The sequence below is a fragment of the Callorhinchus milii genome, unplaced genomic scaffold (assembly GCF_018977255.1).
Source record: "Callorhinchus milii isolate IMCB2004 unplaced genomic scaffold, IMCB_Cmil_1.0 Scaffold4, whole genome shotgun sequence".
NCBI lineage: Eukaryota > Metazoa > Chordata > Chondrichthyes > Chimaeriformes > Callorhinchidae > Callorhinchus > Callorhinchus milii.
Genome location: NW_024704745.1, coordinates 22147205 through 22174273, shown reverse-complemented (window position 1 = coordinate 22174273; position 27069 = coordinate 22147205). Strand labels below are relative to the sequence as shown.

The following is a 27069-nucleotide window of genomic DNA, read 5'->3' as shown; positions in this document are numbered from 1 at the left end:
AACGAGCGCGGTGGTGGTGCTGTTGTAGAAAGTCTTCAGCCCTCTCTCAGCTAGCTAAATAATATTAGCTAAGTGCCAACTGTAAACAGGATCATTCTGTGACTAAAGCTACTGCATATTCACTGGCTGGAGGCTGGGGAGATTGTGTGTTCTCCATAATGTACTTGGAAGAGGTAAGGGTTCAGTTCCTCATTAAACAGAGTTGCTGAGTCAAATTGATCAGCGTTGGCTGCAGTTTGCAAATATATAATCATATATATATTGATAATTGCAAGTATATAATCAATGTGTAATAATGGAAGCACAATGGATAGAACAGTAAAGCCAGTTTAATTAGCTAGAACTGCGTCCTACGTATTTCGAGTCAATATAATTTAATATGAACAATATAAGTAATGATATTAATAATCGTTGCATTTGATATAGCACCTTATCATGTTATTGAAACATCTCAAAACATTTCACAGGATGTACTGTAGATTGTAGTGTATTTTGTATGTTCAATTCAAATGTAATTTAAGGAGTGCCAGAGTATTTGCAATATTCTATTTAACATTGTTTTGAATTGTTCTTTTACAAATGAGTAAAGACCTTTCCGTTTAGTGAAGGCCTGATATACGAGGCTGGCTCTAAGGTTGGATTTAAAGCTAGTCTCCATTTATGTTTATTTCGGTTTCTATTCAACTGTCCTTCTGCATGTCACCAAATATTCTTCCTGGAAGCAAAGCAATCTGGTCTGTTACCTCACAAATGTATTGTGATGAATATCTGTTACAGTTTTCACAAAAACTAGAATGTTTTGCTATGTACAGCTTTTGTACAAAATCTATTTGAAGACATTCAAACCTCTTTGTGCACATTCACATAGTGCCACGATCTCTGCTGCTATCTCTGCTTGTTACCAAATTTGTAAGCTCAGGCTGTTTCAACAGTTGATTTATTTTGAGTGATAGATAGAGATATGATCCAATCTGAACTCACTTTCTTTATTTTTAGTTTGATTTACACTCTCGATCCTCAACACTGATGATATATGTTAAGCCTTATGCACATGGTAATGATTAGTTTCACTTCTCTTCTCAGGTTAGAAGGAAAGATTTTTGTGGCCTTATCGTGCCATATTGTTTCAAAATGCTTTGCTTGACTGTTTGTGGGACATTGTTGTGCACAAATTGGCTGCTGCATAGACCCACAAACACACAGTCACTCCACTTTGCAGTGAATCTTATTAGATTATTATATAGTTCTTCCCCAGGATTGGGAACAGTGCCCGATTTTTCCTTCTGTAACCCAACCGATGAGGTCAGTTATAAAACCTTGACCAATGCTCTGGCTGAGATTAGCTAACTCAGTACAGACTGGGGAACACGGTAGCTACTTAGTGCATGAACTCGCTGGATTGAGTGAGTGCATGAGTCACTCAGTCCAGTGAGTTCAGCTACTGAGTAGTTAAGCTATTGGGGAGCTAATGTACCTCTTCCAATCGAATCTCACAGCCAGTAACTAAGGAACACTTTGTATATATGATGGGTCAGATGTCCTATGACTTCATTTACCTATTTTTGTTTCAAAGAGAAACATTGGTACACGTATACCCAATCATTGCTCAGAGGTAATCCTATACAATGTCTTATGGCCTCAAGAGTACAACATCACTTTTCACAGGACTATTTTTAATCACAAACCCAGTGCTGATTCCTGTGTCTCTCCTCTATTCAAATATCCCAACCAAACAAAAATGAGTAAAATGATTTAATAATGTACAGTAATGCCCTCACAATGTGAATGTGTGTAGAAACCAAATGAGCCAGCAGAGCTATATAACTGTACTTTGACAGATCTGGTATGAGGAAGCACCTCCAATTCCTTACTGTTTATTTATTTAAGCAAATTTTTAAAAGTGCAAAAGCATCCAAATGCCTCATCCACTGAATAAACTGAGGCCATGATCTCAGTGTGATTCAACAATGATCAACTCACAAAATCAGCCTGACATAACTCATCAGAAGCATCTGTTGCTTGTTTTAGGTGGTCAGTTCCATTCATTGTTTAAAAATGGTATTACTATTCATCAAACCTGTGTGGAGTCCTCTGATTCTCACAAACAAAGAATAGATAATACAGGCCATAAATTACGACACTGACAAGGAGCTAGCCAATCTGTTTTCAACTTGCCAAGTAATGGTGAAAACTGTCCTGCGAGATCAGCTTGAAATTTAATAACCATTATTTGAGAGAATAGTGTCACTGAAATCCTAAGGGAATGCACAAAGACTTTGTCAAGTTATAGATCTGTACATCTATGAATTATAGATCAACAAGCCCATGTTGCAAACTCTCATTTTCCAACCCATTAATGTCAGTCAGTCAGCCAGCCAGTCAGTTTATATGGCATTGACAGCAAACAAATATGAAGATCAGGTATTTTGCATTAAAACTGATTGTGCACAGTTATCTCCAACTCAAGAATGGAAGTCGTCGATCGTACATTTTTCAAAACCGGATAAAAGAATTTCATGATTCAATCAGAAGCTGCAAGTAATGGGGTAAAATTTCTGGTAAAAGTTCTTAACTTATTGAAAGACACTTTAATGAATCCCAGCAAGTGGCACCCTCTGCAGGTAAGTCATTTGTTTAGTCAATTGGCTTTGTTTTACATTGTTCCAAACTGCAGAAGTTGCAGGGTTGCTATTCAGATGTCAATACTGCCACTTGACTTTCACATGCAGTGTTATTAGCATTGTAGTATAAAAGCAGCATTCATTGGAGATTTTAGTTCTTAAATGCAAACTGTTTGCTGCTCTAGAGAATGTGTAGTGGCATTAAATGCTACTTTTCTTATTAACTTTTAATTGTTTATCATCAGCAACAAAACAAACAACAGAGTTTAAGTCACAATCCTACCATTAGGGTTCCCTGACTCTACTGGGTCTACTGTCCATACTTGGATTTGACCAGGGTATTCAGCAAGAATTGAGCTGAAAAGAAGAGCAGAACAGAACCTGAAGGATGAATTATCATAGAATCATAGAATTATACAGCACAGAAAAAGGGCATTCGGCCCATCATGTCTGTGCCGACTCTTTGAAAAGAGCTACCCAAATCAATCCCATTCCCCCACTCTCTCCCCATAGCCCTGCAAACTTGTCCTCCCCAAAAAATCATCTAATTGAAGCTTCAAAAGCTCATAAGTAGCCTGGAGAACGGATAAGAATAGTTCTGGGTTGAAAGAAGAAAGAACTTACATTTTTATCACACCCAAAACATCTCATGTGACTGTATTTGTAGTCAAAGACTGTAGCCATTTTCACAAACAAGTTCCCATAAACTTCTGTGAGTTGAATGAAACTCTTCACTTTTTAATGTCTAAGCTCTCTGAGATGCCACCCTGCGTAGAGGGTGCTATATAAGTGTAAGTTGTTGTTATTCACAACTTTCTGACCCAGAAGCAAGTGTACCCTCCGTTCCTCTGGCTCCGGTCTGCTCCACATCCCCCGCCCCAACCGTCGGTGGCCGGGCCTTCAGCCTCTCAGCCCCTAGGCTCTGGAACTCTATCCCCCAGTGCCTTCGCCTTGCTTCCTCCCTTTCCTCCTTCAAGGCCGGTCTCAAGACCTTTCTTTTTGACCGTGCCTTCAGCTCCCCTCTCGACTCTCTACCCCCTCCTCCCTCCCTCCCTTCCCTCTCCCTGACCATTTCCCTCCTCCTCACTCCCTCCTCTCACCCTGACCATTTCCCCCCTGCTCAGGTCCTGACCCAACTGTCCAGTGCTTTGGGACGTCTTCCCGATGTGAAAGGCGCTCTATAAATGGAATTTTGTTGTTGTTGTTGTTGCTGTCAATCGAGGCCAACTGACAAGGGCCAATGATAAGGTTAATGAATCCACCCCACATGATATCCTCCTAGACTGCCTCTCCTCCCTCATCCATCTTAGTGGAATTGCACTCTCCTTGTTCGAGTCCTACTTAACCCACCACCATCACTTTATCTACGCAACCAGTTTCTCCTTTCACCCTCACACAGTCAGCTGCAGCGTATCCCAAGGCTCTGTCCTCAGCCCCCTCCTTTTTCTCTTGTATGTGCTCCCTCTCATTGATGTCATCCACAGACATGCTTTCAACCATTACACCCTGAGAATCTGGGACTAGTATTTACCAATTACTTGCCTGTCATCTCCTTTTCTATCACTGTAATTGATACAGTACTCTCTGTTCTCTATCTCTACAATCATCGATTTATTGCATTAAATCTTAATCTCACCTTTGGCCATCTCCTTTTACATGAGATATATCATATATAATAAAGCCAATGATAGTTTCAATTGTTTAGTTAGACAATGAATTTTATGTAAATACCGTACATTATTATATTTCATCTAGTATTTCCTAATTATTTGCACAAATGACTAGTGTGCAGTTAATAGCTTTCATTCAATCGAATTATTCTTTTAGATTTCAGTGAACTTATAAAACGTCTGCAGCGATAGCATAACACACTAAGAACGTGCTTCATGGGTATGGCCCACAGGTGAAATCCAGCTGTACATTTGTGATCTGAAAGATGTATTAGTTCAGTGATGTTTTAATAAACCTGGTTACCAGGTTGTTACCAAACTTGATACATCTGTGTGCGACAATAGTGACTGTGTTTGAATTCTCTGTTTGTCATTCTCTAAATTATAAACTTTGCTGAATTGTAACAGCTGCTCTACCTGCTCCATCCCGGAATGGGAATATAATGAATCACTAGAACGTTTATGGAAATAACTGACAGCAGTGGAACAACACAGGATCTTCCCAGTCACAAAATGGTGAGTGTGGAGCAGTATTTGGACTTTGTAGTGGCTATTCTTCCCTTGTTGATAAATTTACTAAACAGTATGCGCCTAAAATCAAATCCACCATTTAGGTGCAGTGTCGAAAAGTTTGATAAATTTACCAAAATAGAACAAACCCTTGTGTCTGTAGTAGTGCATGATCAGAAAGTCCAAACAGTTTTAAGCAGTGATATGGCTGATGTAGTACAATATTTTTATATTCATGACCTGCAGAGTGCCTCCATATCTTTATTTAAATGATCACGTCAGTGTTGACAAATCACTTCTTGTTTGGGGAAGGAGAGGAGTTAGGCCACTGCTTCAATCATGATAATGTCACATGTAAATAATTTATTGATGTGCTTCATTACAATGTGTGCTGGTAAACAATTGACAAAAGATTTGCAAACATGTCTTCATGAATACAATGCCTGTTAAACTACCTTACCTTTTTTAAAAAAATTGAAATGTGTTTTTCTGATTATCTGGACAAAGCTAAGGTGACTGGTTTTATACTTCACTCAATTAATATCCAGTGCTGTTGCCAACGTGGTACATAGTTCAAGAGAAAGGCAGCAATATAATTATAAAGATAGCCTGAATGGCCCAGTGGTTAAAAGCACCATTTGCAGTAGCACTGAGTCATGGCTTGCAGGTCTGAATTAGCTGATCTGACTGGGCAGCAACCACGATAGGCCTGAGCACCTGAGGAGACAAGTCAGGACTCCCATTCCTAGCTTCTGTTCCATGGACCTCAGCTGAAAATGTCTGTCTTATTAATAATCATTACATTTGGTAGAATGCTTTTCAGGTAGGATGTTTCAAAATGCTTCACAGGATAAACTGTAAAGTGTAGAGACTGTATGTTTGCGCGTGAATGCCAAGTTGGGTGAAAACAGAATTAACTCGGCTGTGATTACTTTGCCCCCCACTCAAGTCCCATGTTTCACCAATGGCCAGTTGTTTGGGATATGACAGAGACTTGAGAATCCTTAACCCAGTAGAAAAGAAAAAATTAATCAATAGCCTTCAAAAGGGGAGAAAATTGGAGGTGAAAATTTGTCTGAATCAAACAGAAAACCTGTTTTACTGTCCTGCCCAATATTTCCCTCATAAAAGATTGGTCATTCACTTCATGGTTATTTATGGCACTGTGTGGAAATTGGCTGACCTGTTCAGCTACATAATACACAGTCACTACACTTCACTGTAAAGTGCTTTGAGAACTCCTCCTGATGTGAAATGCCCCATATCAAATGCAAAGATTATTAACATAACATTGTTTACATTAACCAAAAATGCTTCCCTAATGAAAGTATTCAGGCAGGAAGGAAATGTTGTAACATAACAACTTAAATTATTCTTTTTGTGGAAAATGAACAATTTAGTAGAAAGGAATATAATGTTATTAATGAAACAACATTAGTACATCAATCCCCTGAATCTACATTTGGCGAGGAAGAAGAAGTAAGAGAAACACTTGTTTGCTCTTTCATTCCTCTCATTAGCACTTTGCATATTGAAATTGAAGGTAGGAGAGGGAGCAATAGAGAATTTATTGAAGACAGCTGATTTCTATTGCAGGACATTGGCAAAGCACGTGTAGTGTTCTTAATGCAATTGCTGCCAGACCAATCCATGCAGTTTGTTCTTTCCCTTCTTTAATATACAGAGTTCTTAATAAAACTAATATCAAACTGGCTTTTTTTCTCATAGTTATTTTAAAATGTTGCAAAGCATCAAAAGGAGGATATAGCCAGTAGCTGTCTTGGCATCTAGTGAAATAAATGGCTGTGATTATTTTAAAGACTTAAATAAGATAGTTAATGGCTTGTACAAATACTAGATGAGGTGGGAATTTTTGTGCCAATTGTTCTTGACCACCTGACCTCTGGTTGCTTATCTCAGGGATTGAGCTGTACTGTGTGGTGCAGAAGATCGGAAAGCCTCAGTGGAGGTACAAAACCTAAAGATAAGACTTAACTTTAAGACTTTGGGCTATATGAATGGTTGTAGGTTTGGTTGAATGTTTTCAAAGTTTGAAGTAATAAATGTTGAGTTGTCCAGAAAAAAAATTTAAGTTAGAAAAGTTAGTGATTATTTGACAATATTTTATATTTGTTTGCAAATGTACAGGGCAATGCTAGAAATCCCTTTGAGCGTACAGCATGTAGCTCTTAAGGTTTCACTCTCTCCCAAAATAAACAAATGTGGCAAGTTATTTTCTAAAGCAAATTACTGTGTCTCTTTTAGTCTAGATGGTGTGGACATTGGATTTAGCTGTCAGTGCTGACCACTTAATTGTTCTTAAGGATTGGTGGTGAAGTTTACATTTCTCTAGTAGAAAACATTAATGATTTGATCAACGTATGTGTTAAATGAAATTTGATCCTTTTGTCACTTTGTGTGGTTTCCTATAACGTTGTAAACATTTGAGGCATGTTTGCTTCTGTGTAAATTTTTCATGGAGATATCATCATCCAATGTGCTCTGTAATATTTCCTTATTTTCATCAAAATAATTTTAAAATATTATTTTAAAGCATGGAAATTGATATGACCAAAATACAATTTCACACATCTGTTTACCTAGCAATAAGTAGGAATCCTTTTGTTAGTTCATTGGCGGATTGCTTTCTGGGGTGAATAACACTTGGTCATTCAATCCACGATTATTTGTGGGACACTGTTGTGTGCAATTGGCTGCCAAGTTTGGCCCACAAAATACACGGTCAATTCCCTTTACAGTATATTCTGTGAAGTGCTTTGAAATGTCTCGAAGACGTGATAAGGATAAGGTGTTATATCAAATGTGAAGATTATTATTATATCAAATAGTAATAGTGGAGTCCTGTAGCTCAGTGGTTAGAGCGCTCGCTTTGCAAGCAAAAGACCTGGGTTCAATTCCCGGCAGAGTGAAACCTTGGGTATGTTTCCTTACTCCACACGCCTGATAATAATCCCTTTTAAAAAAAATCAATAATAAAATTGGTCACTTCGATCCACGAATGTTTGTTGGGACACTGCTGTTCGCAATTGGCTGCCGCATTTTGCCCACAAAATATACAGTCAATTCACTTTACAGTCTATTCTGAAGCGCTTTGAGACGTCTAGAAGACGTGAAAAGCGTTATATCAAATGCAAGGATTATTATTATTAAATGCAAGGATTATTATAATTTACAATTGAAGTGCAAATGTTTCTCTTTGAGTTTTACCCAGCAGTTATTATTAATTTTTGTCTTACCTTTCCCCCTTTGGTTTAATTTCTAAAAGAAATTGCATCCTGGTTTGTGCTGCGATAACTGATCTCAGTTGGGGAGTTGCAAGTCACCTTAATACTCTGGCTAGGAAAGTGGAAAACTATCAGTTGTGCTTCTTCCTCTACAATGTTGCCTGCTGAAAAGTATACTTGTCTGTAAGAATAGGATTAAATTCAGCTGTGAGGCTCTCAAGGAGAATGGCAACTTGAATGAGATGCTGATGAGCAGCTGAAGCCTATAGGAAGAACACCCTAACAGAAGTCAGAGCAAAAATGAGCTGAAAATTAACAAATGTAAAATTGGTTCAGTGAAGGAAGTTGAATATGAGAATCAGAATTCTGTATTGTGCTAGATAAGTACGATCAAATGCATTGGAACAAGAAACAGTTACAAAATGTGTATGATCTTGTGAAGCATTTTGATTCTTTACTTGTAGGCAAATTTGGCATGTTTGCATATAGCAAGTTCTTATAGACGATCACAAAGTAAATGATAATTACCTGGAGGAGCATGGGCTTGGACACTAGGAGAGATTTTAGTGGTTTATCATCTGTACATGGAACAATTATTTGCACAAGTTTATAAATTTTGACTAATAATCCTTGCATTTGGTAATCCTCCAGACGTGAAAGTGCCTGGAGGATGTCCACAAAGTGAAACTCTTGTTCATGCCTTCATCACCTCCAGGCTCGATTATGCAAACACCTTTCTTGTCGGCCTTCTCAACTCCTCCCTCCACAGGCTGCTGATAATCCAGAACTCTGCAGCCCGTGTCCTCTCCTGCACCAAACTCCGTGACCCCATCTCCCCCACTCTCGCCCGACTCTACTAGCTCCCTATCCTTCAGAGGATCCAGTTCAAGATCCTGGTCCTCACATACAAAGCCCTTCATTGCCTTGCCCCACCCTACCTCTGCAACCTCCTAACCCTCTACCAACCCAACCGTTCCCTCCGCTCAGCCGGCTCTGGCCTACTCCACGTCCCCCGACCCACCCGCCCCACCATTGGCGGGAGAGCCTTCAGCCAGTCTGCCCCCAACCACTGGAATTCCATCCCCCAGTCACTCCGCCTCACCCCCTCCTTAGCCTCCTTCAAGTGCCACCTCAAGAACCTCCTCTTCGACAATGCCATCGGTCACCCCCCTTCCCCTCCCCTCCCTTTTCCCCCTCCTGACCCCAGCTCAGTTCTGAAATGCTGTACACTCTCCAGCGCCTTGGGACGTCCTCCTGACATGAAAAGCGCTATACAAATGTAATCTTGTTGTTTCACAGGATTTACTGTAGAGTGTTTATATTTATAAGTAAACACGCCAGGGATTATTCTCTACTTGTCAAATTTACCAACTGAATATTTCCAACAAATTGAACAACAGTTCCCTATATCCTCATCTTAGATGTCATCTGTGCTACATTTTTAGGGATGTACCAGCCTGATGTCTGACACATGCAGAAATCCAATGCCATGCTTAAGTGTATCTAATCCAGACTTGAGTTATACATATGTATGCCAAACATTCCAGGACATATGTATGCCAAGTGATCTGAGACGCTACCCCACGTGAAGGGTGCTGTATAAATACAAGATGTTGTTGTATGTATGACAATTTTACATTGGAATGTTCCTGTATCTGATCTGGAATGTGCTCTCCTCTCCCTGGAAGGACACACCTTGGGCTATTGAAATCAGTTCCATTCGGTACTTGACTTGTTTTCTATTTTTCTATTGCAGTTGACAAGGAAAAGTGTTCCATGGTCTATGACGAAGACAAAGAATGTGCCCACTCCAGGAGGATTCCATTTGAGCGCTCCATGTCCTCTCCCTCACTCTCCACAAACATCAGTGCTGTCAGGTATTTGTTTCCTTAACCTCACTCTAAGTTTTTGAGTGAATTGGATATGCAAGTCTTAGTCCTATTACAAATGCAGTAGGGAACATTACAGTCTTTGGTTTATGCCAAGCACCATCACTCTTGTGCCTTTCTCCAGCTTTCACTACCCTTACTTTGCAATTGGTCTAGTGTTCTGCGGGTGTTAAGGTGTTAACATGGACTGTATAGGTGGCAACAACTACAGGACCAATATTTATGTTGATGTTCCTTTCTCTCAACTATTCACGTTTTACTGCCTACCAACACTTGCATGCTGCCAATAATGATGGCTGAATCCATTGCAGCACGTATGAACTCTGACAGCAAAGACAATTTGCTTCATTTAGCTTAGCATAGATCTACTGGTGGCAGAGCTACCATCAGTGGCACTATCATAAGCTTGATGCAGCATTGTTTTGCATGTGTCATGTCTTCCTCCAGTTTTGATGTCAATTAGGGAAGCTAACACATTTACATTGCTGATTTGCTTCTTGTGGGATCTGTTGGTAGCAAATTGGGCAATGATAAGACAATGTGGCTGTTGGAGACTATGTTTTGCTCAGGCACTTCTTACAGAATAAAACAAAATGAGTGCAAGGTTTAAAGAAAGCCTGGAACCAGCTGTTGATTGATGATATTTTAGAACAACAAAGCAATTTCTCATTTTTTTTCAAGGGTTCTCCCACAACCATTGAAACAATTATGGCTTCCAAAAATATAGTCAGGCACCATGGCATTTAAACCCTGTTTAAAGCACCTATGCAAACTTGAACAGGTGTAAGAGCAGCCACTGTGAAAACTAGCAAAGCATAATGTAACTTTCCACAAGAAGGTTGACCCCTTGTACCTAGAATGGAAAGAACATTAGGTTGAACAGCAACTTTTTTGCTGGCATTCTGTACCCTACTTGTTATCTGACCACATTATGCACTTAGTTAAGTTCCAAGGAAGATTCAGCTGAACCTATACCTTTCTCTTTTGTACCAGGTGAATATTGTAAGCCTGCAGTGATGGGCCAGATTGCAGTGAGTCCAGGGCATCGCTCAAACAGCCCAGAAACCATCAAAGAGATTCTACTGTCTGCCGTGACATCTGACTTCCAACCACCTTCCAGAGAAAAATTGATGATTGGTTCCAGGCTTTCTCCAAAAAGTGTGGTAGAAGATGGTGAGATAAAAAAATGGCAGAATCAGAAGACTCACAATGACAATAAGCCACAGAAAGGTGGCACTGTAATTCAGATAGTCATGAGAGAAGATGCATCAAGCAGCAACACTTCAGTGGATCCACCAGATGAACTGACTGCACAAACTGGTCATGTGGTTTCTAACAGTTTGAGAAAACTCATTCATACAGCACAATCTACAGCTGCCAGGTGTATAAGCTTTAATGACGGGGTTCCACCTACCAGCAACACAAGATCTGAGATCAACCAGAGGCACTCGCAACGTATACAATCTGAATCGTGTATCAAATCAGGTAAAAGAGATCATAATGAGTGAAGTACATGTCTTCTCTTTGACCGTGCCTTCAGCTCCCCTCTCGACTCTCTACCCACTCCTCGCTCCCTCCCTTTCCTCCCCTCACCCTGACCATTTCCCCCCTTCTCGGGTCCTGACCCAATTGTACAGCGCCTTGGGACGTACTCCCGACGTGAAAGGCACTCTATAAATGGAATCTTGTTGTTGTTGATGTTAATAGTGACCAATAGGCCATGCTTAATTATCTTGGTGGGGTAGGTAAGTAGGTTCTCCTTGGAACTGAACTGGCGACATGGTCTCATTTGTCCAGTTCCTGAGCCAGGAGGATCCACAGTACTCCAGGGCACTGCTGATGACCTCACAGCCAGGCTGGCTCAATGGCAGGACTTGGAAGACAAACCAGTCACCGGGGGCAGGAACTCTTCCTTCAAACCAAAGCTGTAAATGCTAGGGTGGTCTTTTCCGGACAAGCTTTGGGAAAGCTTGCCAGACACTTTTCTCAATGATGAGCTACTCAATGTAGCTGGTTAGACTTCAGCAGAGCTTAACACACACTCTGAGTTCCCCAAGCCTCGACGATTTGACGCCAAACTGCAAATAACACTTTCCTTGAATTAGGGGACAGGATGCGTCCCTCCAGGAAGAGGGTGCATATTCTATTCCAATAAACATCTCTAGAATTTCCATGTATAGATAGAATGCATGGAACTCTGTTTGGTTAAGAATTGTGCTGGGTTTCTACATGTCAGACCCATGGCTGACAAAAAAATGGTACAATGTGTCTGTTCATGTATATATTTGATCATATATTTAGGAACCTTATATTTTATTGTGTCTTAGGATGTGGCAACTTTGATAGCGCTGCATTAATTACCATCCTGAGTTGGCCTGAGAAGGTGGTGCTATGCAATTAGGGTTTATAATCACTATGCAGTTTGGTATTGGCCTAACACCTGGGTAACTGCATTCATGACAACATTTTTGTTTTTGTTCATGGATTGTAAATGGGGCATGATGCATTTACAATTGTACCATGTTTACTGGAGAATACTTTGATTATAGGAATTCTGTGACTTAGTCACTGTTACCAAAGCATCATTTCTTCATCTGTCTGTGGTCCCAACAACCACCACGATTACTTTTGCATGATGGGTACTTATCCTTGTTGACGTTGTCTCTTATTGCACTTTATTATAATTGCAACTAATTTAATAGGGGAACAATATCCAGTAGAATAAAGCACTTTTTTAAAAAAAATAATAGTGGGTACACGTTTTACTTTCAGTTCTCTCAATTCTGCAACTTTTGTTCTCCGCAGAGAGTGCAGAGCGAGACCCAAATAAAGGAACAGAAACTATTATCTACACAAGTCTCCTTTCAGATCCTAGTTTCAGTGCAAGCAGAGCTCTGGAAAGGGTGAGAAATCACACTTGGCTAATCTGTGTGTTTTAGTTTGATCAATTTCACCAGACTTGTTTTTATCTTTCCCAATATACCTCATTAGATCCCCGACTGTTCAGCACCTTGGGATGTCCTCCCAGCATCAAAGGCACTTTACAAATGTCATTTTCTTGTCATTATATTAGTGAGATTGAGTTGTTTTATTCTAGTAAATACAATTTGACTTAAATCTGTGCTTGAAGAGGGATGTGGATATATGAGCCCAAGTTCTTCTGTGATTGAGAAAAAAAAGTATATTTGAAGGTTTTTCACCCTCTCCCCAATTCTTGAACAAGTGGTATGTAAAGTTATTTGATTTATGTTTTTTTATATTAGGAAATGTCAGAATGGAGAGCTAAATTGTTCTTAAAAGAAAATGGCAATTTAGCTTTCTTTCATAACTTAAAAATGATGCATTTTAGTCAATTTGGAATAAATTAACTCCTTTTGGGTGAATTTTCCAAGTTTGACATCGGGTTGACTTGGAGTTTCCAGCACTATAGGATATTGGTAGATTCCAAATATCAAGCTACTCTCAGTAGACACCTATCGGACTGCCATGTGCTCTACATCAACCATTTCCATAACGCCCTACCTTAAATGTCTTTCTGTTCTGACTGTTTAATGTTATAATAATCCTTGCATTTGATTTTGCGCCCTATCACATCATATCAAAGAGCTTCACAGGATATACTGTAAAGTGAATTGACTATTTTGTGGGCAAAACATGGCAGCCAATTGCACACAGTAGTATCCCACAAACAGTCATGGATTTAATGCCCAAATATTGGAGTGAAAGAGGTGGGGTCTAATGTGTGGTGGCTTCATACAGAATTCATGAATTAAGGAATTTGAGTGGGGGACACTTTCCAGTAACCAGAACTATATCAAGCTGACCTGAGGGAACAGCTAGATCGTGCAGGAGCAAAGTTTCTGCAAGTCAAAGTGATGTGCTTCTAGTTTCTTTATTTAAGGAACTGTTTGGAAATTGTTATGTAAGGTCTCCTATTATAAACATCCTATTGCATTCCATTGTACTATTGCATGGTATATTAAAATTGAAGTAAATAGTATATTAAAAACTGCAGCTGCTACATAATTTTTTAAACTTGCTGTTTTATTCAGAGGATATTCATTTAATTATTCAGCTGCAAGAATCTACCTCAATTGTGGATTCAGCAGGAGAGCTTATAGGAAGTGGAAAGGTTGCTGAAAGCAGTGTTTTTAGCCACACATAGTTGGCAATGTAAAATAAGCAAGCAAACTCAAAAGTTCTCGCTTCAGCTGCCAACTTTCAGAAATGCACCAGTTTATTATTGAGAATGGGAGCCAGATTGTATTTTCTTACAGCTTCTATCTGTCAGCATGTTTTGCCAATCTAGACATAAAAATAATAATAATAATTCTTGCATTTGATATAGTGCTTTATCACATCTTTGAGACTTCTCAAAACGTTTCACAGAATATACTGTAAAGTGTGCTGACATTGTTGGGATATGATTCTCTCCAGCTAGCATAATAACTCTGCAATGCAGTGCTATAGATGCTGTGATAACAAGAAATGTGGAGTCCAGGTATGCAGCATGTGAACGCGGACAAAAGAAGGTAAATGTTGGATTGAGTATCAGAGAAAAGATGGATGGCTAAAAATATTATAGTTGAGAAAAAAGACTATGCCTTTCCCTGTAATACTTTAAGAAGTATTTGGGATGTGGAAAAGGATAAGACATTTTAGTACATTATAAAGTTGATGATGCGTCCTGATCTACCTTTGAGAATATCAGTCGCAATGCTGTGGCATTCACTTTGCCTTCTGGTTGCAGGAGAATACTCATCTAATTGTTGCCGATATGGTAATTGCTACTTTAGAGAATGTAAAATGCAACATCCTATCTGAGCAATCAAAACTGGCGGAAGATTATTGCCTTTCAAGGACCCCAACACCAGCAGATCATATCAGCAGTTGTATCAAGAAGGAAATGCACTCTGGGTCAATAAACTCCACAGACAGTGGTTATGAATGTGAGTACCAATTGTATTTATTGTTTTCATTAAGGTTAAACTGCATTAACCTCGCTCTTCATTGTTTATAATGATAATCCTTACCTTTGATATAGCGCCTTATCACGTCTTCTAGACGTCTCAAAGCGCTTCACAGAATAGACTGTAAAGTGAATTGACTGTATATTTGTGGATGAAATGCGGCAGCCAATTGCACACAGCAGTGTCCCACAAACAGTCGTGGATTGAAGCAACCATATACTATTGTTTTGTTTGCAGTGTATGTTGTAACAATTTTAGAAAAGTGTGTTGCGAGTAACAGAACCATTTTCTCCAGATTGCTAATTTGCTAAAGGTCTTGTGTACTGTGGAACTGAACTATTATAGAACAGCAAGATCTCAAGTTTGAACCCTAGTCTGTGCTGAGTTAGTTGACCTCAGGATGGCAGACTGTATTAGTGTTTTTAATGATCCAAGGCCGGGGAGAGGAAATCCAGGCTGTTCTTCCTGGGTGGGAAGTGGATACAATGTACGACAGTACAATTTACATTTATATAGTGGCTTTCGTTTCTATGCTGAATGGGGCAGAAAAGTCACTGGGAGCAGTAACCCTGTAGACCAAAGCCCTAATGGGACAGCCAGCAGGATGCTTGCCAGATGGTGATCTCATGGCAAGCAATACAGTTTTAGCTGGTTAAATTCCAGCAGTATCCCAACATACACTCTGAGGTCCCCAAATCTTGCCTCTTCTGAACCTGTGATTAATTCTTTGAAATTCGATGATCATTTTGCATCACTCAAAATAGATTGCATTTCATTCCAGATATAGAGAAATTTCCATGTGTCGGTGGCGTACATCTACATTCTTAATGGTGATTTATTTGTGTGTCAGATATCCGACTGACCAAATATGAGTGCGGTTACTTGAATGGTGCAGGAAAGACGTTTTTAAAATTCTTTTAGTTTTTTTTATTCAAAATGCTCACATAAATCTAACACCCACAAATGCAAGAAATTGAATAACAGAAACATACAGGATACTGTTACAGTAATTGGTATACATTAAATGTGGATACATAAACTGCAAGCTGATAACAATACATAGCAAAAATGACCACAAAAATCTTATCTTTGTTTGCTATCTTTGTCCATTGATGAGTTAGAAGTATTTTACATGGAAACACTGTCTCAAAAGTGCGAAAACCTGCCATGTTATAAGATATTCGGAGTGACTAGTTATCAAAAGATCATAATTCTTATTTCTTATTTCTTGAGTAAGTGACAAGTTATGTGGGTTTGACAACTTATCCCAGGGGCAGGTTATCAGAGTTTCACTGTATATTTTTCAGGTGGCTCCTCAACCCAACTGGACGATTCCTTCGACTCTGGCACCACGACCCTGTATGAAGACCAACAAAATGGTGATAATGATGCAGCTGATGCTGATGACCATGCTTATGATGGGTTTGTGATCATAGGTACACGTAGCGGAATGGCCCTGACTACACCAATAACTGAATTATTGATCTATGTTTGAAAGTACAGCATTCTTACGATCTGGCCCAATGAGTAGATGATTGGGAATTTCCTGAGTTGGATTTTCACCTCACCAGTCCCCAGACAGGTGGGATGAAAATGTTGTCTTTAATCTCAGCCAAGATATTAAACTGCGGTCCCATCTGCCATGAACATGATGCTATTGGAACAGAGAAGGGAATTTCTTCCAGTGTCTTGGACAAGTCTATTTGATTTAATTGATCATTTGCTTCAAGACTCTTGTGGAATCTTGCATTGATAAATACAGACTCTGGCAACATCAACCTCCATGGTTGCACACTTCAACTCACCAAGCCAGTCAGGAACTTAGGTATCTTGTTTAGCCCTCAACTGTCTTCTTCCCCACATTCAAGCCATGACCCGCTCTGCCTTCCCTCACCGCCATAATATTGCCCAACTCTGCCACTACTTCACTCCTCAGGCCGCTGAAACTCTTGTTCATGTCTTCATCAACTCCAGGCTCGACTATGCAAATGTTCTCCTTGTTGGCCTTCTCAACTCCTCCCTCCACAGGCTGCAGATAATCCAGAACTCTACAGCCCGTGTCTTCTCCCGCACCAAACTCCGTGACCCCATCTCCCCCACTCTCGCCCGACTCCATTGGCTCGCTATCCTTCAGAGGATCCAGTTCAAGATCCTGGTCCTCACATACAAAGCCCTCTGTGGCATCGCCCCACTCTACCTCTGCGACCTCCTAACCCCCTACCAACCCACCCGTTCCGTCTGCTCAGCCGGCTCTGGCCTGCTCCATGTCCCCCGACCCACCCGCCCCACCATTGGCAGGAGAGCCTTCAGCCATTCTGCCCCAAACCTCTGGAATTCCATCCCCCAGTCATTCCGCCTCACCCCCTCCTTAGCCTCCTTCAAGTCCCGTCTCAAGACCCTCCCCTTCAAGTATGCCATTGGTCACACCCCTTTCCCTCCCCTCCCTTATCCCCCCCGACCCCAGCTCGTGTCTGAAATGCTGTAAACTGTCCAGCGCCTTGGGACATCCTCCCGATGTGAAAAGCGCTATACAAATGTAATCTTGTTGTTGTACTTGCACATGGCTTGTGCGTGATGTATTTTAGACCTCAATTAGGTGCTTTCAGAGATGTTGTAGTAAGACCTATGAAATACAAGTTATTTCTTCTTTACTGACTAAAGATTCTGTAAGAAGCGACTTTGGACAATCTTCATCCAATTCCTGCTGAACTTGGGTCAACAGCACATTATGGTTATCATTCAGGACCAAATTGTTGCTGTATTGCCTCCAGCTGCCTCAAGTGCTCTGGGACACTACCCTGCCTGAGGGGCGCTGTATAAATGCAAGTTGTTGTTTGTGATTGGTCACAGTATGGTTGGTTTCACTGGAAGCAGCATCACAGATAAACCCAATCTGATCCTCTTTTAATGTCCTTACACAACTTCCATGTCCTTTTAGCAAAGATTTCTGGAATTCAGACAGAGCAGAAACTCTTCCTGGTTTTCCTCCAATAAACCTTATGCATTGAGGCCACTTTTAGTATCCCAAATGCTGTCTTGGCTGAGATCAGCTAACTTGCCACAGACCAAGATGTCCATTTGTATCTTATGCAGCATATCAGAACATCTTATGAGGCCATGAGTTCCATTTGAACAATCTCACATGTGTTTGAATGTTAAAGAATTTGTTCCTTAAGTGTGTTTTGAGAAGAGCCACAACTCATTTTTAACATAGTGCACTGCTGCTACTATGCATGCTATGGATGTTGGTGTAACCTTTATCATTAAATTGTATTTGTTTTTGATGTATGCATTCTGTAAAATGATTTCGCTTTAATGTTTGTGTACAAAACATAAACAACAATTTTTTTGTATCACAGAATTTGATGACCTTAATTTTGGTCCTGATGGCACCTGGAAAGCAATTGAAAGGTAAACACTTGATTATGGTGATGTTCACATCCCAGATGTGCCTTCACTTTCCTCTAATTATAGTGGCTTAGTGTTTTGTGAGGGTAAATATTAAAAACTTAATATTGTCTGTGGGAATCTGTCAGGGGTAAAAATTCTACTTGGGCTCACTAGAGAGCTATAATTAAGCATGTGCCTGTCTATTCATTTTATTTGACCTAAATGTAAAATGCAAGCTGTTAAGTTTGCAATCCAGGTGTAGGATGGTGATGAGGATTGATATTTAATTCTGTCACACCGATGCATGCAAGTCTTGTGTGCACACACACTTGCAAGTCTTTTTTTTTCCTACTAATCCTCATTTCCTTCATTCCCATGGTCCATTTCTAAGGACACTAGAAGCCTTTCCCAGGGGAATATTCTTCATGTATTATTTGACTCTATTGGCTATTAATCATCAAACTAGATCCTGTCTGTCTACATGAACTCTCCAGCCTGAATCCATTGGGTTTATGATCAGATGACAAGGTGGATATTACTATGTTAAAATGTTGCCCATACTTGATTAACTTGTCTGTGATCTATTGGTCTATATTTGCATCTGTGACATCCCAGTTTGTCTGTCAAAATATAATTAATTAAATAAATTTCAGGCAAAGTTCATCAACCCAAAAATAAGGGTCAGAGCTGCAGCATAACATTTTACTATGCAAGTATTGGCCCCCTGCCTCCCACCAGTGATCAAAACATTGAACTTATAAATTCTTTCCCAAAGTATTTATTAATAAAATATGATTCTGGAACCCACAAGTTTCCAGTGTTCTAAATAACCCATAATTCTTGGATAAAACTCAAGAATACATCATGTTTGGTCGTATTCTTGCCTTTGGATCAGAGGTTATGGATTCCTATCCCACATCAGGAATATAGCTCCTCATCTAGGCTGACACTCCAGTGAAATTCTGTCGGAGTGTTGCAATTGGAGGATTGTCCCCTTCAGATGAGATGTGATTAAACTGAGGGCCAGTCTACCTGTTCAAGTGAACGTTGAAAATATCCCTCACCAAATTCACTTGGCAAAATACTTTTGGCAATCTATCTTATTTGAGTATCTGAAACGCTGTGCCATAACTAGGAAACAGGTAGAATATGCGAAGTGTTTGTGGCCATTCACTGTGATTGAACCCCCTCTTGGATGTAACTATTATCAATAAATCATCTGAAATGAGGAATGAGAAAGCTACACAGTTAAGTGGCGAGGAAAGTAAATAATAGAATGAAATATTTCCTGCTGGAGTTCAGTTCTTCCTTTTTTAAAAAAAAACTAATTTTGTAATTGCATGTAATTTTAACTCCAGAATCTTTCATCACCACTGCCTTTTTATTAGATAGCATATAATTTATTATATAGTCTTTTATATTTATTATATAGTCTTTCCTTCTGAGCACTGCCTTGAGAGTGTCATATTCCTTGTTAATAGCATGTTTCCAGCATTATGAATACCAATTTCTTTAAAACATATTGCAAAATATTTTTTTCAGGCAACGTTTGTCGGCTGAACACTTAGCTAGACGACTGTTTAAATCATTCAGGACAATGTGGATGCCCCCAGAGTCTGAAATTCATCAATTTGACACAGTGGAAATGGTGTTGGATAAGGTACATGGCTATTGTGGTATTTTTATGTTGCTTCTAATTCAGCATCCCAAGTGTTGTATCATAGAGACTTAAAAAAACAAAATAACACTGAATGGTGGAGGTTGAAATGTTATCAGTGAAGTGGGTCTTACATTTGTTGCCAGGTGAACATTAAAACAACAATATTGTTTGGGTACTTCAGGCATATGGTGAATTTGAGCACAAAATTCTGTAGTGCACAGCTTAGCAGAAAGTTGCTTGACTGACTGTCCTCAAAGCACGACTCAAGAAACCAAGGCAATATAAGCATGATGATAACCAGTCATGGACTCAGTATTTGCATTTACCCTGTTGCACCTTGGGGTGAAACAACAACAACAAGATTACATTTGTATAGCACCTTTCACATCAGGAGGACGTCCCAAGGCGCTGGACAGAGTACAGCATTTCAGACCCGAGCTGGGGTTGTGGGGGGGAAGGGAGGGGAGGAGAAGAGAGGTGGCCAATGGCATGGTCAAAAAGAGGGTTTTGAGGCAGGACTTGAAGGTGTTTAAAGAGGAGGCGAGGCGGAATGACTGGGGGATGAAATTCCAGAGTTTGGGAACAGAGTGGCTGAAGGCTCTCCCGTCAATGGCGGATTATAAATTATCAAGTTTATTTATATATATATATATATATATTATAGTTTATATATTTTATAAATTATAAAATATATATAAATTATAGACCCCTCAGGCCACTGAAACTCTTGTTCGTGCCTTCATCACCTCCAGGTTCGATTATGAAAACGCCCTGCTTGTTGGCCTTCCCAACTCCTCCTTCCACAGGCTGCAGATAATCCAGAACTCTGCAGCCCGTGTCCTCTCCCGCACCATAATATATATAAATTATAAAAAACATAATATATATAAATTATAAAGTGGATTATAACAACAGAATTATAAAACAAATTCCATACTGCGGGCATTTTGTCTTTTGGGGTTTAGAACTATCAAAATAATAATCCTTGCACTTGATATTAGCACCTCATCATGTCTTTGAGACGTCCCAAAGCACTTCACAGAATATACTGCAAAGTGAATTGACTGTATATTTTGTGGGAGAAACGCGGCAGCCAATTGCACACGGCAATGTCCCACAAACAGAGGATCAGAATAGGATGGTTGACTTTAGCGTGAATTTAACCTCTCCTTTTGTTTCAGTTCCTGCCGCTGAAGGACACTCTGCCTGGTGCCGAGGAGTCTGTGGACTTGACTGCAGATTTCAAACTAAGTTCCCGTTTGAGAGGAACTGAAGACTGGGCACCTCCTCGATTTCAGATTCTGTTCTTCCTCCATCCGCCGCAGAAGTAAGTGGTCAGCAAAGTCTTCCATCTCGACAAATTGTGTGGAGCTGTTCTGCAGATTCTGCTATCATTTTCAATGAATTGCGGAAAACTGAATTGAACAATTTCCCAAATTCTACAGAATCTCAAAATTTTAAGATGTTTTCAAGACTGTAGAAATTTTGGGCCACATTTGCATTTGTACATAGTTGTGTTGTATTTCTCTATTGCTTTAGTGTATTTGGACGTCACTGTAACTGGTCACACTGCAGGAAAGTGTCTTGTATTCCCTCCAGAAAGATAAGAATGTCTGCAAATATTTTTGTGAAATTAATTTGTTTTTATTAACTAATTTTAAATGGAAACGAAAGGCTTTAAAATGCTGGTGTAGGACAAGTTCCTAAATGTGTATTTTTAACAACAAATATTGTGGGGTTAATGCTGGAAAATAAATGACTCGGTCTTCTTGAAACATAACCACAAGGGCTACTTTTGGTTCCTAAACCTTTTTTGCTTTTGTAGGAGAGAAGCTGTTGTAGCTGCTCAAAATTCTATGTGCGCTGGCTGTGGAACTCCAATAGAGCTCAGTAAGTAACAGAGTTACAATGCTTTGTAGACCTCAGGAAGCTATAGGCGTAATTCCTCAACCAAATGTTCACAAAACAAACCCAAGAAAGCACTGAGCTGTCATCTATCTTCTCCAAATACAACCAAGAGAAGTACTCTGCTTCTGCCGCCACAGAATATTGCCTTCTAATTTATATTAACTAATGACCTTTTTAAATGGTTTACATTTTCTGCATTATCTGAGTAATGGAGTCTTAATTTGCAGTATTTCTTAATGGTGTAGCATTAGAATTCCTGCTGACCCACGGGATCATTGCTGCAGGAACAGATTCCATCCATTGGAGTTCACATAGGTTGGTTTGATGCGCGAGTATTTACTGGAAGTCCCTGTTTTTTTTTTAAAAAAAGGGCTATTTGGAAGTCTCCAAACATTAGATCCAATGAATAAAATGAAGATCAGATTTATTGACTGTCCAACCGCATTTAAACCAACAAGTGAGTTGTATTTCTTGGTATGGCATAACTTGAATTAAGTTAAACAGTAAAGGGAGAGAATGTGAATTGTAATTCGACAATAAATCTAATGTAATTTGATTAAAAATTTAATAAGCTTTAATCTTTCTGCAGAATATATTAAAAAGCTGCGTTATTGTGAATATTTGGGGAAATATTTCTGTGAATGCTGCCATCGGAATGACGAGTCCCCCATCCCAAGCCACATCCTAACAAAGTGGGATTTCAGCAAGTATCCAGTGTGCAATTTTTCCAAGCAGCTGTTGCAGAGTATTTGGAATGACCCACTATTCAACATATACTGCATCAACAAAGCTCTCCTCAGCAAAGTAAAGGAGCTGAGAAAAAGTGTGGTACGTAGCCTGAGTGTTTTTGCTTCCCTAATATGTGATGGGTCAGATTGATATGTGTTCAAGTTACTGACCCAAGTCTAAAAGGAGAAGTCACAAAGGGTATTATCAAGTTACACTTTGAAGAGCAAACTGTCATTTGGTCCTCCTTTCTCTTCTGAGCAGTCTGCTAAATGGGGGCCACTTTTGTGCGGTGGTAGTTTACCCATTAACAACTGGGTTGTGTTGACCCACATTCACTCATTCGTTCATGTGACTCTACAGCTCAAAACTGAGTTGTCCACTGATCAACTAAACTAAGAAAAAAAATTCTTAATTTCCTCAAATAATAATACTTTGTCCTGAGTGTCTCATATGGAGCAGTTCTGTATCACATTTATAGTATTATAGATAGTGATTTGTATCAGTAGGTGGCAGTGAGCAAGTGTAATCTGACTTTTTCCTTTCTCTATGCAGGGAATTCAAGAGAAGCTAATTCACATTAAGAAGTTGTTAAGCTCCTGTAGACTGGCTGAAAGGTAACATGTTCTTTTGTATTCAAATAAAAATAATGCACCTACATAAATAAGAAATGGCCCAGAGGTGATTCAGCAACTAATTTCTGTATAACCCAGTGACAACTTGTATCCCCTTATCTTTGGGTCTGCCACTTAATCTGTACAGGATATCCTTTTCTTTGTGTTTATTTCTTTAAAAGATTGGTATGAGTTCACTCCATATTGTATTAATACTGACCATTGATAGGAAAGCTTTTGTTTAGAAAGTCCTAGGAGTAACAGACTACCTGTTGCTGTATATGGTTACATACAGCAGATTTTTGCAATGTACTACAAATTCAAAGGCACAAATTTAGCTGTCTCTAGAATTTGTCTAATATGGAGCAGTACTGATGTGCACAAGGTGTTGTAAATAAAATTAAATCCCCTTTTCAAAATTGAAAGTCCATCGCCAGAATGAATGGTGTAAATGTAGATATCCTGATGCTGTAGTTTATTTACTCTTTGTGTGTTAAGGTTGCAGTGCAATCTGTTTGTATATCATGCCACATTATTGTGATATTTCTGATACAATTTGCAACTGAGTAATTCTTATTCATTGCCATTGGCTAATGTATCCTGCCCTCTAATATACAAAGGCAAATTGATTTGTTTTAAACTAGAAAATTAAATATGGATCCAAATAGTTTTCAAACCAAGTTAAACAAAATTATTGAGTTACTGATAGTGTCATATAAACTCAAAACAAAATATGTGTGGTTACATTACTGGAGACGCAATCACAGCATTTAATTTGATGCTTCAGTGGTTTCAGGTGCCACTTGATTTAATTTCTAGAAATGCAAAGGTTTACATTCTCCATACATGTAGCAAAATAATTAACAAATATGCTGTTTGATTACCTATGTTTTTTTGTAATCCTTTGTCTCTTTTCTGTAGTGCCATGATGGAATTTCAGCAAGTACACCCTCATTTGACAAGGGAGCTGTACCTTTATTCCCTCAACGATCTTACGAGGATGAAATGTGGCTTGCTTGTTCCAGGGCTAAAAGATATTCTAAAAACTGCACTTGCTCATGTGGAAGATTGTCAGGTAATCTCTGCTTGAATCTCTTTGTAGAAAGTGACAGAAACCCACAAGGAAGTGATCCTGAAGTGTGTGCTTGTCAATGACGTTGCTAAATTGGTCCCTGTGAGGAGGGAACCTGAATCTATGGCTCTCTCTTCAATTCTCAAAACTCTGATATTAAAGCAATCATGATGATGGTTCATTTTCAACATCACCCTCTAAACTTTAACTATATTAAAACATGAAGTACTTTGCCCTCTTTCCCTTTATTTACAACATATCCTCCAGAGTCTGCCTGGCAGACTTTATTCAATATGAAGAGTTTATGGATAAAACGAGATTGAACACTGCTATTAATGTAAAGTCCCTTTGATTTTAAGTATTTAATTTCTTTTATTTTAGTTGTGTCTAGGAAAAGGCTTCATCTGTGAATTCTGCAAGAATAAGAAGGTTATCTTCCCCTTTCAGACAAACCAATGCAAACGATGCAATAGTGAGTATTCTGGTACTTTTTCAGAGGAGGATTGCCCATGCTAGCAATGGAACTTTTCTATTTTGGAGACACTATTGGTTCAGGATAGTTATAGTGCAGACGAGAGAAGTTGTTCCTCCCCGATGTACTTTTAACCCAATTCTCAGGAGAGCAGCCCACTACACTCACCTTTCTTAATTGGTAATAAAGTAGCAATTAATGGATGAAAATGATAATCCTTGCATTTGACAAAGCACCTTCTTCCACCTCCACCACATTGCCCGCCTCCGTCCATATCTTGCCCAAATGCAGCTGAAACCCTCGTGCATGCATTTGTCACCTTCCCCCTGGATTATTCAAACACACGCCTCGCAGGTTTCCCCAGCTCCACTATTCAAAATATCCTGCTCATTCAGAAATCTGCTGCCCACGTACTTACCCGGACCAAACACCGTACCCACATCTCACCAGTTCTGGCCAGGCTCCACTAACCACAGAACCCGCCCCCCATCACTGAGTGGATTGACTTCAAGATCCTCACACTTGTGCTTAAATCCCTTCACTCTCATCCCAATCCAGCACCTCCGCTCATCATCTTCGGAGATCACACTTTCAGTCACTATGTCCCGAAACTCTGGAACACTCTCCCTCAATCCCTCTGCCTTGCCGCATTTCACCACTTTTTCAAGTCCCGACTGAAAACCTTCCTCTTCGACCGTGTTACGCGCTCTGAACACTGCCCTGCGTGGAGGGCACTGTATAAGTTCATGTTTTATTATTGAAACATTTCAAAGTGCTTCAAGATTTAATGCAGATTCTAGTGTTTGTATTTTGTAGGTGAATGTGACAGCCATTATGCAGACAGCATTGTCTCCTTGTCTCAGCTGCGAGATTGTTGGCCATAACACTTTCTCTTTTCGCATCATGGAGTCCTGTAGCTCAGTCGTTAGAGCACTCGCTTTGCAAGTGAGAGACCTGAGTTCAATTCCAGGCAGGGCGAAACCTTGGGCAAGTTTCCTTACTCCACACGCCTAATAATAATCCCTCCAAAAAACCAAAAACAATAATAAAATTGGTCATTTTCAATCTACGACTGTTTGTGGGACATTGCTGTGCGCAATTGGCTGCCGCGTTCGCCCACAAATATACAGTCAATTCACTTTACAGTGTGTTCTGTGAAGCTATTTGGGACGTCCTCCCGACGTGAAAAGCACTATATCAAATGCAAGGATTATTATTATTATTATTATTATTATTATTATCATGCATGGAATCTTTGAACATCCACCTATATAGGCAGATGGGACATTTGAATTTGATTGACAATTTAGTTTCAATTTTACTGCAACAATTGCAGTCCATTTCAAGTGTATATATGAACTGTTGTGAAAATTATTTTAATTCACTAACTTTTTGTTGTTGCATTCCAACCATCAGCTTGCAAAGCTTGCTTCCATAAAGATTGCTTCAAATCAGAAGAGTGTCCAAAGTGTCTGAGAATTCAGACACGAAAAGAATTGCTCCTCACTTTTCAGCAGCCCATGGATTAGGAAGTTATGTGGAGTCTTCAGATCTGATGTGATACAATTGGAATGAGTTGATCACTTATACAACGAAAATGTAACTGAAGCCCAATATGAACCAAACTTAATCCTTTTTAAAATTGAATAACAAACGGCGTCTGGAACGCTATGATTTGATTATGGATTCTGTGCATCACAAAACCAAACTTTTTCATGCACTATAAACTTGTAGGGACCCATAGCAATAGCACAACTAGGAGATATATATAATATGTATATATATATATATATATATATATATAATTTAACAGACATGTCCAGTGTAAATGAAGTCTAAGTAGCGGACACGATTATCCGAAAGCCAGAGAAGTTTACCCTATATGTTTTCTCAAATTAGGACTTCAAGACAAGATTTTATTTTTTTACTATCCATACAACGCAGCTAGTTCTAACATGTCACATAATGCTAAAATGTATTTTATGCAGTAGTCATGAAGCAAATGAGTATTTAGGTTTTGCTTCTATGCACCACAATTGTTTTCTTGGGTAAGGAGCTATGAATTTACAACCTCCCTCCTCCCAAACGATGACCTTTTTGTTTATTTAAAAAAAAGTGAAATGTCTCTCCAAACTGCATAATTCTACAGGAATATTCTGCAGGAATAGTGGTAGAATATTATCTTGTAGGGGGGAGGGGGGTTGGGAAACTGCAAAATAATATGATTGGACCTTCTTGTGTAGCATCAACAGTGATCACTCACTTCCAAGTTTCCAAAATAAACATTCTGGGTATGAATATTAGGTTTGCATCTAATAGCCA

At 39.4% G+C, this 27069-nt stretch overlaps 1 protein-coding gene across 1 annotated transcript; it reads left to right on the top strand.

Annotated features, from left to right (window-relative positions):
* rubcnl (rubicon like autophagy enhancer) lies at positions 1–26886 on the top strand. The gene is made up of 16 exons (XM_007891753.2): positions 1–173; positions 4700–4807; positions 9803–9923; positions 10929–11420; positions 12741–12838; positions 14686–14884; positions 16213–16341; positions 18265–18316; positions 19838–19955; positions 21137–21282; positions 21781–21845; positions 22453–22691; positions 23145–23206; positions 24125–24278; positions 24657–24747; positions 26164–26886. The coding sequence occupies exons 2-16, from the start codon at positions 4754–4756 to the stop codon at positions 26274–26276; spliced, it is 2133 nt and encodes a 710-aa protein (XP_007889944.1). The 5' UTR covers positions 1–173; positions 4700–4753; the 3' UTR covers positions 26277–26886.
* The last annotated feature ends 183 nt before the right edge of the window (positions 26887–27069 follow it).

Excerpts from the sequence above, each read along its gene's own strand:
- rubcnl (XM_007891753.2), top strand. The coding sequence starts at position 4,754 with ATGGAAATAACTGACAGCAGTGGAACAACACAGGATCTTCCCAGTCAC. Across the intron at positions 18,317-19,837 it reads ACCTGGAAAGCAATTGAAAG|GCAACGTTTGTCGGCTGAAC; the intron begins GTAAACACTTGA and ends TATTTTTTTCAG. Across the intron at positions 22,692-23,144 it reads AGGAGCTGAGAAAAAGTGTG|GGAATTCAAGAGAAGCTAAT; the intron begins GTACGTAGCCTG and ends TTCTCTATGCAG.